The sequence below is a fragment of the Salvia splendens genome, chromosome 21 (genome assembly GCF_004379255.2).
Source record: "Salvia splendens isolate huo1 chromosome 21, SspV2, whole genome shotgun sequence".
NCBI lineage: Eukaryota > Viridiplantae > Streptophyta > Magnoliopsida > Lamiales > Lamiaceae > Salvia > Salvia splendens.
The window spans coordinates 9916879-9934062 of NC_056052.1; the positions used below are offsets into that span (position 1 = coordinate 9916879).

General features: G+C 41.1%; 1 protein-coding gene across 1 annotated transcript; it reads right to left on the reverse strand.

Moving 5' to 3' along the window:
• Nucleotides 1-208: 208 nt before the first annotated feature.
• LOC121784201 (G-type lectin S-receptor-like serine/threonine-protein kinase At1g11300) lies at nucleotides 209-3453 on the reverse strand. Its single transcript, XM_042182368.1, has 4 exons — nucleotides 3392-3453; nucleotides 3153-3300; nucleotides 2855-3064; nucleotides 209-214 (listed from the first exon to the last, which is right to left on the reverse strand). The coding sequence occupies exons 1-4, from the start codon at nucleotides 3451-3453 to the stop codon at nucleotides 209-211; spliced, it is 426 nt and encodes a 141-aa protein (XP_042038302.1).
• Nucleotides 3454-17184: the final 13731 nt, after the last annotated feature.

The window sequence follows — 17184 nt, forward strand, 5'->3', positions numbered from 1 at the left end:
TAATTCTTTTGTTAACCTATGGAATTAGAATTGTAGAATTGGAATTTGATAGAATTAGAATTTAATTCCAAATTTCGAAATTGGAGCGGTCTGAATTACAATTGAATTTAATTGTTTGGGAATTTAAAGACAAAGCTCATTTGGTAGTAATACTCCATACTTTACTGTTTAATAATTATCAAAAAAAGTATATATATTATCCACTTGATCAATTCTAAGACAACAGTTAAATGAATCTACAAATTACTAATAACCATTAAAATCCTTATTTAAAACTGTTGAACAATGCTTTTATATAGCATTCAACTGGTGTGTATTACATAGGGGATTTTACACGCCTAAATAGGCTTGGGAGAATAATTACATATGATAAGATTTAACTTAACTACAAATCAGGAAAAAAGAATAATTATATTTAATTACATGATCATTGTAATCAATCACTTGATTTTAGCCTATCTTCTTGATTTATTTCCAACAAAAACTTCAGTATTCATTTTTATGGAATTAATGTCGAATTTGAATGGATGGTAGAAAAAGTAAGAGAGAGGAAAGTAAGAAAGATAGAGAGATAATAAAGTAAAAAAAAGAATTACTTTTTGCTAAAAATAAAAATGACTTAATTAACTTGAAACTTTCCAAAATAGAAAAATGACTCTATTAATATGGAACATAGGGGTATATATCATGGAAAATAGGTCTCTAAACTACCTTCCTCCTAATATAGAAATAGTGACATCATTGCTAGATGGCTCGGTCGATTGAGAGCTCTGAGAGCATCAGCAATGGAGGCGTCAAAACCGTGACGCCGATTTTTCGCCGACGCCGGTTCTGACGCCGAACCATTGCGACCGGCGTAGGCGAAATCGGCGTCAACTTCGGTGTGGCCATGCCGAATCGTGTGATGACGCCGGTTCCGACGCCGATCCTCACAGCGCCATTGTAGGCCCCGGATCGGCGTCAGATTTTAATTTTTAAATTTTTTTTCTAAAACACTATATATACGCGCTTTGAACGTCATTTTCATTCGCATCACTTGTTTTAACGAGTACTCTCTCTATCTTTCTTTCTGTACAAGATCAATAACGAGCAATGGAGAACAACTAAGAAGGTACTCAAAACTTTCCCGTGGGATGGTCTCAGACTCCCCCGACTCCCGGGGCAGGGTCTCAGACTACCCCGACTCCCGGGGTAGGGTCCCAGACTTCCCCGGCTCCTGGGGGAGGTGGTTGGCCTCCCATGACCGGGTACTACAACATGTACCCGTGGCAGCAGATGATGCCGGGTGGGCACCCGGCATGCAGCCCCCTATGCAGATGATGCCGGGGTGGGCACCCGGGATGCCGCCACCGACGCATCAGATGATTCCACCGGCGCATCAGATGATTCCACCGCCGCAGGGGACGCCCGGGGGGGACAACGCCTATCGGCCGACTTTTGATTTTTCCACCGGTTCTTCGCACACATCGACCTCAACGGATGCACAGTATACGGAGACCTTCTCCTTAGCGGACTTGGGTTTTGATATTAACGAGGTTCCGGAAACACTCATTCAAAGCCAGGGAGTAGGGCGGGGTAAGAAGAAGGGCAAGGCCAAGAAGGTCGGCGAGTCGTCGCAGCCAGAGGAGGATAGCCGGGTCCGGAGGAAGTGGACGGACGCGGAGTGCGTTGCGATTGCCAAGACGTGGGTGAGTGTCTGTGACGATCCTCTCGTTTCGAACAATCAGACGATCGTCAACTTGTGGGCCATGATAGCTGCAGCCTACAGGGCATTTTGCCCTGAAGGGAGACCGCGCACCGGGGAGGAGTGCCGGAAGTGCTGGGACCGAATTAGGTCTGGCGTCTCTCGATTTTCGGGTTTGTACGCCAACGCCCTCCGCATGCAGACCAGTGGCCAAACAGAGGAAGACTGCAGGAGGATTGCAGAGAGAGCCTACCCCGATCCGCAGAAGAAGTACTATGAGTTCACCTACTGGAACTGCTACGTTGTGCTCAACGAGTCGGAGAAATTCCGGGCAGGTGTCGACGCTGGATGGCCGAAGAAGCAGAAACTGAACTATATCGGAGATTATAGCGGCAGCAGCGGTGGTTCGACAGACCTCCCCGAGACCGCCCAGGAGGTCCCGACCCCTCGTTCGTTCGGTCGCCGACCTCGCCCGGTTGGCCAAAGGCGGGCGCAACAGGTTGCGAGGGCGGGCACCCCGAGTTCCCAGGGGGTCCATTCGGCATCCCCCCTCGGCAGGTCTACCGAGGAGCTCAAATTCTTCGCGCGCCAACAAACGCGCGCTCAAATGGTGAAGACCTTAACCGACTTCCAAGCGGCGGTGGACCCCGAGGTGAATGATTATCTTCGTGTATTGCTCCTGAGCCAGCGTGAAGAATTGGAGGCGATGAGGAGGGAGACCGGCGGGAATAGCCGCGGCGTAGGTGGCGACGGAGGCGGCGGCGGTGACTGTGAAAAAGGGCTGGGCGACGACGGCGACAAGGACGGCGGCGATGAGTGATTTTTTTTTTACTTTTTTATTTGTACTTTTTAATTTTTGTACTTTTTTTTAAATTATTGTACTTTTTTTTAAATTAATGTACTTTTTAAATTTTAATAGTATTATTCGAATTTCTCGTATTTGTCTCGTAAATTAAATTCCGTACGTTGATACTATTGTAAATTAAATTATATAATTGTTATTAGTGATGTGGATAGGTAGTGGGAAGGCTATGTGAGGGCTATTTGATGTCCAGTTGATGTGGCAAGCTGATGTGACATGAGAATTTTAGTGTTGATGATGTGGCAGTGTGAAAGTTATGTGAGGGCTATGTGAAGTCCAGTCTCATTGTGGATGCTCTGAATCCCAACAAACGCTGGTTGCTTCGGGTGAGGAAGCTCTACGATCTCACAGCTAAGCATCGACAGCACAGTCGACATGTTAGGCCTATCTGCTGCTATTTCTTGAACACATAAAAGTCCTACATTTGCATATCTCACTATATCATCTTCAATTGCACTATCATACAGTGCAGGATCCATCAAATTTGTAAGCTTTCCTTCATTCCACAATTTCCATGCCTGTTTGTTGATATACACAAGAAAAATTAGATTTTTACTATCTCTTGTGAAAAAAATATGGAAACTATTATTGAACACCACTACTTACATAAGCTGTAAGGAATTGTTGATCTTCGTCACAAAAACTGGAATTCTTCTTTCCACTCACAATCTCCAGTAATAGGACGCCAAAGCTATATACATCGGATTTCTCGGAGAATATTCCACGATGTGCATATTCCGGGGACATATAGCCACTGCAACCATGAATACATGATATGAATATAATTAGCATTGCAACAAGAAATTTATTTTGCTTGAATGAGGCAATCAATATGTGCTGCTCACTATGTCCCAACAACCGTTGTTGTATTGGCTTGATCAGCTTTGCCACCAAATATTCTTGCCATACCAAAGTCGGAAATTTTTAATAGAAAAAGGTAAATATGGTAGTTATATGACTTTACCTCCCCATTTATTTACCTATCCCCTTGAAGATGCTCTTAGACATCTGCAACAGTATTGCAAAACCTAAAATGCATTAGAATAATACCTCCAATAGTATTGCAAAACCTAAAATGCAGTAGAATATTGCCTCCAATAGTACTGCAAAACCAATCCCATTATAGATTTTTAAAGAAAAAATACTATCTTTAGTTTTGCACTAAAAATATACAAAAACATCTTTCAAAGTTTGAGTTATTGCATTCAAGTCTAAATTAATTACTCCCTCCGTCCATAGTAGATGCCACATTTTCCTTTTTAGTTTGTCCAACAAAAGATGTTACATTTCATTTTTAGAAAAAGTTCTCTATCGCATTAATATAATATACTATTTTCTTTCTCCATTTAACACACAAAATAACGCTTTCTAAAATCACGTGCCAATTTCTAAGCATGACATATACTTTGGGACGGAGGAAGTAATATTTATCAAAATAGAAGAAGAGAAGGAAGAGAAATTAAAATATAGAGATTGGAAAACTTACAAAAGCAGGCGGCGTAGAGTGGAGAAGAAGAATGTGAAAAATTAACCTAATTTAATTCTATTAATATTTGATTTGTAATTAAATAGTGGGCTGGCCCATAGTAGTATTATAGGAGTATTATTCAACACAATTGGAAAAAAAAAATCTATTACTACTAAACAAATAGAGCTGTTATTTTATTCCAAAATACAAAATCCAATTTTATTAGATAAATTAATAGGTACATATAAATCTATGGAAACAATTATTTTATTAGATAGATTAATAACTATACGTACACTAATACAGAATCTAATTTTATTAGATAGATAACAACTATATGTACATTAATATTAGAGTATTAGCAGTGCGGCGGAGCTCTAATGCGCGCCTTAAGGCGCGCCCTATGGTGCGCCACGTCATCAGTTTTATCCTCCTGCCCCCACCTGCAGTGGGGCGCCCTAAAGCGCGCCACGTCATCAGTTGTATTATTGTTTTAATCAATTAATTTAAAGGTTTTCAAATATAATATGCAAACGAAAATTAACAAAAAAGAACGAGTAACTAAAAACCGGCGAAGATTGATTAAATAAAAAGTTACACAATTCAAGATTACACAAGAAACCGGCTACTCTACGCAATTCCCAACTTCCGACACAGCTCAGCGATCAACGCCCGGAGATAATCGGCTTCTTCGGGGTCTGTACACTTCTTGAGGGCCTTGTGCATTAGCAACATCGTCCGCGCCATCGAGGCTGTTGCCAACTGGTCGTACACGTCGGCCGTCGGGGTCGGGACCGGGAACGGCGATGGGGTTGCGGCGGTCGAGGATGATGTCGCCGTCGCCTTCCCCTTGGCCTTGGCAGCCTTGACGCCTATGGGACGCCGGGAGGACGTCGGTGTACCGGAACTCTTTTCCTCCATGTACGTCCGGTTGAGGTCTACCGGACGATTACCGCTGTCGCTGCTCGTGTAACCACCAGCTTCGGTGGTCTTCGTCCTCTTTACCGCCCCGGTGTGCACAATCCCGCCTTGGAACTTCTGCTTGTCCCTTAAAAGCGCCCAGATGGCCTCGTGCTTGAACTCGTCGTACAGGGACTGGTACGACAACAGCGCTTCGGAGCGCACGTCGCTCAAGCTCTCGCCGCTCCCCTGTCCCAGCGCGCACATCTCGTACTCCGCCGAGAACAGGTTGATTTGCTTCTTCACCTGGTCCCAGTGCTTGCGGAGCTGCTCCCGTTGGCGCTTGTACGCGCTCGGCGGCTTCGCCTCATTGTAGCGCTCGGCAATGCGCTCCCAGTACCCGATCTGCCTCTGGTTGTTCGCGAATATCGGGTCTTCCGATATATCCACCCAACACCTCGCCAATATGAGAGTTTCATCCGGCGCGTAGTTTGTAAGGCCGAGGGCGTACTCTTCACATACTTCCGGAGGTGGCAACTTGTAAGCGCGCTGCCGGTTCCGCTTCTTTTTGGCGGGGGCGGCGGTAGCCTCGGCGGCGCCGCGGCGGGAGGGGTCGACGGGTCGGTTTGGTGACGGCTCCATGTCAGACAAACCGTACGGTTCCGTGCTGAATTCGGGATCGTACTGCATGTTGGCGGCGAATGATCGATATTCGTCGGGTTCTGTACCCGGCCAACGCGCCTCACCACTGAACATCGGACTGTTGGGACTTGATGAATCCATTTGGTAGTAATAAAAAATGTGAGTTTCGAGAGTGGAATCGCGAAAGGAAATGTTACAAGTGAAGGGTATTTATAAAAAAAACCAAACCGCATGTAATCGTCCGCCACCATCGTCCGCGGAGCCAACAATGGGGCGGACGATAGCGCGGACGATAGCCTATCGTCCGCGACATCGTCCGCCGCTCCCACAATGGCGTGGACGATGGCGCAGACGATAGCCTATCGTCCGCGCTATACGCCGCGGACGATGTATCGGCCGTGAGCATCGGGCGAGCCCGATGGCAGGCACCCACAATGGTGCCATCGTCCGCGCCCGAGGACGATGGACACCATCGGGCTCCCCATTGTGGGTGCCCTTATTGGTGAAGTGATCAATTGCTAATTAATTATTCAATCACAAATTAAGATTAAATCTTAACTATTAGATTAGGAGATCTAACGGTTGAATAATGCCACGTGGATTATATTTTAAATTAAAAAATATTAAATAAACTTAAAAGGGTATTAATGTCAATTCTCTCTCATTAAAATTATCTTAAAACTTTAAATTTACGTAACTCTCACGATTTAAATTATTTTTTCGCAAAAAATATATCAAATTAAAGAAAATTTTATAAGGATTCCAACGAGATCTCAATTGCATATGTTCTGAGGATGTTCAAGTGATGAAATTTGATAAATTATATTTTAAATTTTCGTACATGTTGATAAGCAGATTTTATCAACAAATGTAAAAAAAATCTTAATATAGTATATGCAAAATCTCAATATAATGTAGGTAAAATATCAATAAAACTGTGTTGGTATTTTCTTGTAGTTATGTTGATATTCTCATGTCATATTGCTGATATTTATAATATAATATATTGATATAAAAAACATCGACGAAAATTATCATATGATAACATAATGACGATATTACCCTTTTATTGATATTTTGTCTACTATTTATTAATTAGTTTTTTTCTCAGCCTTTGATTTTTGGATCAAAGGGTCTATATTCAGTCTCAATTTGGGATTAAGGTGATAAACTCAGTAGAGGCGACCCAATATTATTCAATCTAAATATGCTACTTAAATATAACAAAAAATAGTTAAATATTAATAATTAAAGATAACAGATTGTGTAATTTATTATTTAATCAATAATACATTTCTTAGTAATATTAATTAATAAATCTTATTATATTATTTAATTTATTTTAAGATATTGACAAAGTGTCATGGGTTAGTGTATAATTTAAATAAAATATATAGGTATGATTGAAAAGTATAAGAAGTTAGTGGGTGAGAAATATTCTTTCGAGTTTATGTTTAGTGTAAATTAGGCATGCACAAACCGAACCGGACCACCGGTTCGCAAACTGGAACTAGAACCGGCTCGGTTCAGGTTCAAAAAAAGCGTGAACCGTAACCGGCGGTTCAAAACCGCCGGTTCCAACGGTAGGATTCCGGCTAGGGCGTAGGTTTTCAGAAAAATCGGCGGTTTCTGCCGAAAACCGTCGGTTTCCGACGGTTCCGGACCTTTTTCAGGTGGCAGCGTATAGGTGGCAGTGTATAGGCCTGAAAACCGGTCAGAAACCGGCGGTTTTCGTCAAACGGTTTAGTCCGAAACAGCCGGTTCAGGCGGTAAACCGGCCAAAATTTTAAATTTGAATTTTTTTAATTCTTTTTATTTCTTCCAATTTTACTCCTATAAATACCCCACGTGTCCCATCATTTTTACTCACCTCATTCTTTTGTTAACATGGATTTCCTTCTCAATCTCAATTTCTCTATTTTATATCCTCATTCTCTCTAATTGCTCAAGTTCTTTACTACTATATTTGTTGTTGTGTTCGTAATTTACCATTTATTCAATACTCCATATTCCATACTACTCTCATTTTGCATTATGTCTTCTTCTCGTGGTGGACTGGGACGTGGTGATCGGGGCAAAGGAACTGCCCAAGATCAAAGTAGTCATCCCCAAAGATTAAAGCGACCTAGTCGTCAAGAAGTTATGGAAGAGGTTCCCCGAGTGGCGGCTGAACGCATGCAAGTAAGTTCTAAAAAATAAAATTATTTTTACAATTCATAATTTCATAAGATTGAGTTTTTAATTTTTTTTTGTGTTCCTAATTAAAACTTCAACTTATATAATATTTATAGATAGAAGAAGATCATAGGACCGTCATGCTACTCGCTGAAATGCATCAAGGTGGGGGGAGGGGCGGTGGTAGTTCCCAACAACAAGATGACGAGTACGACGTGTCTATATCGTCGGACTCGGACAACAATAATGATAGATCTCATTCTCATATTCTGTCTATCACCGACAGAAATGAGGACATGCCTCCCCCTCCACCCACTAAAAAAGCACTGAAATCTGATATTTTTGTTAAACACTACAAGAAGGTTCCCGTGGTAATTCCAAGTCCTAATGATCTTCTCTCTCAAGAAGAGAAATCGGCGTTTCATGCATATTGTAACTATTGTGATAAAATCTACAAATTTGCGAGTGGTGGGGGATATGGCACCCTCCGTGTCATTTGGTGACAAAGCATCCGGTAGAATGTGGCACTACCTCTACCTAAACCCAACTAAACTTCCAATCCGGTGACGTTATGACTAGATGGGCTGCAATGAAGCATTTTCCTTTTAATATTTATGATGACAAAAAATTTGAGGTTACTATGCAAAGTGGTTTGAACGTAGCTGTCAAAAGAGTAGCTCGAATGACCGTTCAACGATCTACCGTTAGACAATGTTTGGAGAAAAAAGTTGAATTATCACATTATTTACTAACCTTGGGACACAAAGTGAACATTTGCTCAGATGTATGGACTGATTCTTTTAATAGACATTCATACATGGGCATTACAGTTCACTTTGTGGACAATAGTTGGACTTTGAACAAGCGTTTGATTGGTTTTAGAGAATTTGAGACACCACACACTGCACCTGAAATTGTTTCTTTAATTATTCAAGTTTTGAATGAATTTCAATTATGCAATAGGATATTTTCTGTTGGTTTTGATAATGCAACTGCTAACACTGCAAGTATTAATGACTTGAGTGCGGCTTGTACTCCGGTTATTGGTGGTAAGTATTTTTATCAAAGATGCATATGTCATATTTTGAATTTATGTGTACAAGATGCGCTTGAATTATGGCAAAAGCATGTTAGTTCTATTAGAACTGTAGTTAGATTAATGCATCAAAAGCCGTCTATTGGCAAAGCTTGGAAGAAGTATTGCCATCAAAAGAAGGTAAGATATACAAATTTTACCATGGATGTGTCTCATAGATGGAATTCGACATATGATTGTCTTAATTTTACTTTGACTCATAAAGATTCTTTATGTGAATTTTTTTGGAACCTATCCTGTTTCTGATTTATATCTGTCGCATAGTTGTTGGGATCATAGTGTGACTTTATTTAAATTGTTCAAATATTTAAAAAATGCGACTGTTGAATTATCGGGTGTTTATTATTGCACTGTTGTTCGTGTTTTAGAGCATTGCATATATATATCACTTGGTTTTAAAACTGCGATGAAAAATGCTTGCTCTTCTCCTGAATTTATGTGTGTTTTATATTATATGATTGACAAATGACGTAAGTATTTTAGTGAGATTCCAACAGTGTTTTTGATTGCAAAGGTCTTGGATCCAAAATGAAAATTAGCCAGTACCTCCAGGATTCTAGATTTTTATTATAACAACTTGAGTTCTATTGATATTTGTCCACTTCAAGCATTGCAAGCGGATACCAATGACCAATGGAGAATAAACCTAACCGAAACATTTCAAATAAACTTCTCGGACCGGTGAATTGTCCAACAAACCTTCGAGTTTAACTTGCGTGCTCTCTACACCGAATATGAAACCAAGTATAACAATATCCACCAAGTCAAAAGATCTACCCCTCCTCAACAACATAATTTTGGCTTCGTATTTCAAACTGATTATGATGACCCGATGCGCAATCCCAATTAGCCAAGCTATACAGCTACAGCACCGGCGGAAGGTCGACCTCAGGTATGGTAAGTGAGTTAGATTTATATTTCGATCCACTCTTTTCCTTTGGTGATGAAGGTCTTACTCTTCCCGCCCAAATCGACGTCCTCGATTGGTGGGGAACACACGAGAAAGATTTTCCCATACTTGTGTCAATGGCCAAGGAGATTTTTTGGGTTCCAGCTTCCACTGTCGCCGCCGAGTCCGCTTTCAGTGTGTGTGTTGGATGAATTAAGAAGTAAGCTCTCCGCGAAAAATATGGAAGCCGTGATGTTACTTGATGATTGGGCCAAAACTGACGTCAGAGAACAAGAAAATTATTGGGATGATCGTCAGGAGGAATCACAAGAAGAATTCATCGGGGATGAATCGAAGGCCAACCCAACCGTCAACCGCCGGCCAAGCCAAATAGGTAAGTAAGGTAAGAGAACTACGTGTGATATGACCACGCATGCCAGGAATCAAGTGTCACTCCGACAACGTGAGCCGTGGATTGATTGGGGTCCAAGGATGAGACCGAACACACTTCAAGGATCCTACAATTCTCGATTGTCTCCCGAGGATGATAGGAAAGGAGAACGCTCGGATTTGAGGACAAATCCTTTCCAAGAAGGAGAGGATGATACGATCATGGGAGACGTGCACCAAACGTTTCAGCCGCAGCGGGATTCCAAAGGCAATCTACCTATTGAAATTACGTCCAAACGATCTTCAAAGGCCACCATTGTGTTCTTGGTTGAGAGAGCTTCGCGTGAGTATCTTGCATGCCTCAATCGGAGCCCGGATGAGGAAGTTATGAACATATTAAGAAAGTCGCACAATGTAGAAAGAAACACGGGACGGGTGTTTTTCCAACCCAAAAATACCCGACCGGGTGTTTTTGCCGAGAGATTAGTTTTTGTCCAGAGACTTCACGCGGGCGGGTGAAATGAACCGTGAAAAACACCCGGTCGGGTGTTTTGTCCGGAATGTGACTTTTTGGCCAAGAATTGTTTTATTTTGCTTCTTTTTCACTCTAGTATAAATACTCTTGCTAGGGTTTATTTCATAGCAGACTTTGATGAATGATATTTTGAAGACTCATTTGAGAGCATCTCCCTTGTGAGATTTTTATTCAAATTCCTACATGTAGGTTGCTTGGTTTATGTTCATTAGACTAAATCAAGTATAGGTATGCATTTATTGTGGTGTAGTCATGAATGTGGAGTCAATGGAGTATTTGCTTTGAGTGAAAGTAGCATAGGGTTGCCCACATCTTCTTGTGGGAGGTCATAGGTCCCCAAAGAGGATTCCTCCTTTATTACACTTTCTTCTCATCCCTTTTCTCTCCATCCAAATCCATTTTGAGTCTAGTTTTTGAGGCTAGGCTCTTTATCTTTATTTTTAAAAACTAAAAATTGAAATCAAACACTATTTTAGGTATTTCTTGGGCACATGGAAGGATTCCCTCACAAGAAACCTTATCAACGTGAGCTTTGATTCACTAATGCAAATGAGCATTGGGGATACGTAGGCCACCTCAACTTAAATTTTAAATTTAAGTTGAGCTCAAGTCATTTTTCCTTTATTTTCTTTCCATTTGTTTCTACTTTAAAAATATGCAAATACAATTAAATAATTGTATTTATATATATTCTAGTCGGTTAAGTAGATTTCTCTATAAGGCTAAAGCCGGGAAACTTTTGATAATTCTACTATAATTATTGATTGTTAGACTAAACTCAACATTTAAGGTTGAATTGCTAAAGGTGTCCTCAATTTAGTTATGTAGAAACATCTCCTTCGCTGACTAAGAGTATATATAATTATAAATTTATTGTTCAGAACTTCAAGTCTTTTTTGTAATTTGTAATTAGCTTCGTTGTAGACTAATAGTGTCGTTGTAGTTAAATTTTTTGTGATTTGTAATTGTTGTAACTTGTAATCACAATAAAATTGCAATTTTCATCGTGATTTTTTGAATTTTATTTACGCACATTTCATAGATAAACAAATAAGAAAATGCAAAAAAAATACGAACCACCGAACCGGCCCGAAACCGGCGGTTTTGGCAAAAAACTGGCGGTTTTGAACCGCCCGATGAACCTGCAGTTTTTTGAGCCGAAACTCTTGGCGGGCCGATTCCGGTTCATGAAAATGTTGAACCGTGAACCGCCAGTTCCAAACCGGAACCGGTGGTTTTTGAACCGTGTGCATGCCTAGTGTAAATGGTTGGAGCAAAATCAATATTTAGTGTGACATTTACACTAAAATGGGTTTGGGTTTAGTGTAATGGTTGGAGATACTCTTAGAGCATTGTGGGGGCTGAACCGAGCCTGGGTCCCGGCCCATGGCCTGATGTGTTGTAGGGGGTTGGGGACGGGGCTGGGATGCACTCCAGGACTCTGGAGCGGCCTGAGGCCGAGACTGGTTGCGGTCCGGCCCAGCGTTGCGCGCTCTCGGGACACGCCCAGTTGTGGCCCGGCCCATCGTTGCGGCGCTCTCGGGACACACCCATTTTGCAAAGCTAGCACTTTTTCCCCTTTTACCTAGTCAATTATTGGTGTGCCTTAACGGAATGTATTAAGATAGAATAATAATGAAACTTTTTGGATGATTCCGATAAATTGTAAACTTTTTGTATTGATGTGAAACATTTTATATGTATGATGTAATTACTCCAAAGGATGCTACTTCCTGCACATTGTGACATTGAAGCGCCGAGCAGTTTTCGGCTAAAATGGTAACCGCAAAACTCCACCAACCTCACGCAGCCCGATTAATCACGCGCTTTGTGGTCAGCCCTTCTATTGGCCATGCGGGCCGAGAGGCCCTCAACATGTAAATCACCGATGACAATTTTCATGTTTACATGTGAGGGCTCACTTTCTTATTAAATAATCAACCAATGATCGTAATTGGTTTTAGAGTGGACTTAAGTTTTGGTCATTTTTCAATCAGCCCACTGTATTTTGCCCTACGTTCGGGGTAAAGATAGGATGATTCCTGTTTTAGGCCAAAACAATTCATTATTTGTCCTCCACCATTACTCCTTCACTTCATGAATAAGTGTCCTACTTTAATAAATACAAGTTCTGTTTATTTTTATAATAAAATGTTGGTGAAATAAGTTACTGAAATAACGGACAGTCATATACCAAAACTAGTAAAACTGAATTGAGGCCATTATCGATGAATGAGAAAGGGTATTATATAAGTTAGAGGCTAGATTTATATCTATATTATTTTGTTTTTCTTTTTTTACCAAGTCAATTATTGCTGTGGTTTATGCTTTTGTTTCGTTGTCTTTATATTTAGGTGGTGTTAAACTATTTGTTGCATCAAAGAAAATACTTTCCTCGAACTTTCTATTCTGCCCAATAGACACATGCATCAAAGAAAATTCAAATATCAACAATGAAATAAGTCAAAACATTTATCATCTAATGTCTGAATCATATTCAACTCAATAGTAGTATGGTATCCTTGCAAAGAAGAAGAGAAGTTATTCATGGGGATCAGAGTTGGATATTATGTTCTTCAACTCATATTTACTTGTTTCTTAACATTTTCTTCAGCCATTGACACCATAAATGCTAATCAATCTCTTGACAACTCTGAAGCTTTGATTTCCAATGGAAATAGATTCAAGCTAAGTTTTTTCAGTCCCCAAATAGCAGCCGACGTTACCTCGGTATCATGTATAATCTCTCAGTGATGACTGTTGTATGGGTAGCTAATAGAAACAAGCCTCTCAATGATTCCTTTGCAACTTTTCAGATATCATCAGATGGCAATCTCTATTCCTCAGAGGAATCATTGAGAGGCTTGTTTCTATTAGCTACCCATACAACAGTCATCACTGGGAGATTATACATGATACCGAGGTAACGTCGGCTGCTATTTGGGGACTGAAAAAACTTAGCTTGAATCTATTTCCATTGGAAATCAAAGCTTCAGAGTTGTCAAGAGATTGATTAGCATTTATTGTGTCAATGACTGAAGAGAATGTTAAGAAACAAGTAAATATGAGTTGAAGAACATAATATCCAACTCTGATCCCCATGAATAACTTCTCTTCTTCTTTGCAAGGATACCATACTACTATTGATTTGAATATGATTCAGACATTAGATGATAAATGTTTGACTTATTTCATTGTTGATATTTGAATTTTCTTTGATGCATGTATCTATTGGGCAGAATAGAAAGTTCGAGGAAAGTATTTTCTTTGATGCAACAAATAGTTTAACACCACCTAAATATAAAGCCAACGAAACAAAAGCATAAAGCCACAACAATAATTGACTTGGTAAAAAAAGTGTAGGCAATTGAAACTAGAAAAATAACATGTAACTATCCCACATCGGTGTTAAAAGAAAACTGAAACTAGTATATAAATCTAATGGGCCACTCCTCCTATTACCAATTGGTTTTAGGATGAAACCATTGATTTCTATCATGGTATCAGAGTGGGTCGCCGACTGTGGGTCAAATTTAACTGACCCAGCAGTATATCTGGGCTAAAACAGAAAAAATGACTAACCCAACAGTATATTTGGGCTTTAAAATTTGGGCCAGTTGTCGAATCGATCAGAAAAAAAGTCCAACCCCTCCAAGTTCACCTTGAAGGGTTTGAGGGGGGTGTTGGCAATTGAAACTAGAAAAATAACATGTAACTATCCCACATCGGTGTTAAAAGAAAACTGAAACTAGTATATAAATCTAATGGGCCACTCCTCCTATCACCAATTGGTTTTAGGATGGAACCCATGGATTTCTATCATTGGCTCAGATTATAATCTCATCATTGCCCGAATACCTTTCCCGATCAGAAGGCGGTGACGGACGGATCAAAACCTGAAATGGCAGACGGAGAAGATGTCAAGACTGGCGATCTCAAATTAAAAGCAAGCAAGAATGTAACACTTGCATTCAAATTAAATGGGAGGAATTATGCACTATGGGCCCGACTGATGAGGGTAGCCATCGGAAGCCGAAGAGCACTGCGGCATATCACTGGGGTACCGAAACCCCCGAAACCTACAGATAAAGAGTATCTGGAGTGGAAGGAGACCGATTTAGTGGTCTTCTCCTGGATCGTTGACAACATGGAGATTGAGATCGTGGCAGATTTCGCACACCACCAAAGTGCGAAGGCGATTTGTGATAGCCTAGCCATAACGTACCAGAGTACGTCGGACCCCTATGTGATTTATGATTTGGAGGACAAGGTCAGCCGAATTGTCCAAGGGGATATGGATCTGAAGACATACTGGAGAACGCTACACGGGGTGTGGATCGAAATTGATCGATGCCAAACCAAAACCATTACCTGCTGTGACAAGGGAATATGTGATTATCGAAAAATCACTAATCAGAAGAGATTGTACAAGTTCCTGGCGGGACTGAACTCCCAATTCGAAGGAACCAGACGAGACATCCTCAAAGAGAGTCCAACTCCCCCAGTGGATGTTGCATACGACTGGATCAAGCGAGAAGCCGTTCGGCTTAAAATCATGTCGTCGGTGAATCCCGACGCAACCACAGCTGCCAACAGGGTGGGGCTCGGATTTGGAGCCCGACAAACCCGATTTCAGACACATCCTCAGACACAACCAGCACCGACCCACCCCGGACAACCGTTCACAGCCAACAACAGCCGCCGCGGAGCCACCAATCCAGACAAGACCAAATTGTGGTGTTCAAATTGTGGGATGAACAAACATACCCGTGAAAATTGCTTCAAATTGATCGGATTTCCGGAGTGGTGGGACGAAAGCCAAAAGGGGAAGGCCAGATTGGCTATCGGAATGGAGGATACCGGTAGAACAGAGAACACCACCCATGGACGGAATACTAACAGCGTCACTCCACGCGGCGGCGGCGGCGGCAAGCGAGCGGAGGAGGTCGGCCAGGCAGCTTTCGCCGGACGCGTCGGGGAAGTGGAGAGAGGCGTCGACGAAGGAGGTAATGGGCTAGGGTTTCCAAAACCTAACCATATCACTTTACTCATACCCCTCCATTTTTTAAGAAATTGCAAATTGACCCCCGTTTTATACATTCTGCCCCCGATCTTTAGTTAATTCGAATAAGGACCCGAGTGATCCCAAAAATATGCATTTTGCACCCGAACTGTGATTAAATCGAAAAAAGACCCCATGTTGTGTGATGATTTGTATGTTAGCCCCAATAGTTTTGAAATATTGCATGACATGCCCATTGCATGTACAGTACAACTAAGTCTAGAGGAAAAGATAATCGGTGGATTTTTTACTGTGGGGCGACCGATACTATGACCCATGATAGACAGGATTTTGTGGATTTTTGTGGGACTATGAAAAGTCAAATACAGACTGCCGATGGGGAACTTACTTCAGTAGAGGGGAGTGGAATAATTGAGATTTCTCCGACGCTGAAACTATCGAATTGTCTTTATGTTCCCAAGTTATCTCATAAATTGATGTCGATTAGTCACGTCACAAAGGAATTAAATTGTACACTACTGATGCATCCAAATTTCTGTGTTTTACAGGATATCAGGACGAGGAGGATAATTGGGCGTGGCATTGAGCGTCAAGGCCTCTACTATGTTGACGAGATGGCTCACCAAGGGAGTGCCGCGATGTTGGCTCACAGATCTACTACTTGTGACGCTTGGTTGTTGCACAGACGTCTAGGTCATCCATCTCTTGGATATTTTAAACTACTTTATCCGAATTTTTCGTATATTAAGGATTTTGATTGTGAGTCATGTGTTTTGGCGAAAAGCCACAGACAATCGTTTAAATCTACTGAAACTCGTGTTAAGAGTCTTTTTTCACTTGTGCATCCTGATGTTTGGGGCCCTGGGCCCGTTACTGGGGATCATGGTTTTCGATATTTCGTATTTTTTGTGGATGATTGTTCAAGAATGACATGGGTGTATTTTTTGAAAAACAAATCTGAAGTTTTTGACAAATTTGTTCTGTTTTACAAACTAATCAAAACTCAATTTCAGACAACTATAAAGGTCCTTAGGTTTGAAAATGGGAGGGAGTTTGTTAACAAAGACATGTCAAAATTTTTCATAGACAACGGGTTAGTTCATCAAACCTCGTGCCCCTATACCCCCGAACAAAACGGAGTAGCCGAAAGAAAGAATAGGATCATTTTGGAAATCACACGTGCCTTGTTTTTTGACTCCAAAGTTCCGAAATTTTTATGGCCTGAAGCTGTTGCTACGTCTGTTTATTTGGTAAACCGTCTCCCTACGAAAATCTTAAACATTAAGACCCCGTTGCACCTCTTGTCTTCCCTAGCCGATGTGCCTGAACCTCTTACCCTACCCCTTAAAATCTTTGGATGCTCGGTGTATGTCCATGTTCCTAAACACAAGCGAAGAAAATTTTCCACGTGCGCAATAAAATGTGTTTTTTTTGGGGTATGGAATAAATCAAAAGGGATATAGGTGTTACGACTCGTCATCTAGGAAGATTATAACGACAATGAACTGCAACTTCTTAGA

Excerpts from the sequence above, each read along its gene's own strand:
- LOC121784201 (XM_042182368.1), bottom strand. The coding sequence starts at position 3,453 with ATGGCAAGAATATTTGGTGGCAAAGCTGATCAAGCCAATACAACAACG. Across the intron at positions 3,301-3,391 it reads ACAACGGTTGTTGGGACATA|TGGCTATATGTCCCCGGAAT; the intron begins GTGAGCAGCACA and ends TCATGGTTGCAG. Across the intron at positions 3,065-3,152 it reads AACAATTCCTTACAGCTTAT|GCATGGAAATTGTGGAATGA; the intron begins GTAAGTAGTGGT and ends ATCAACAAACAG.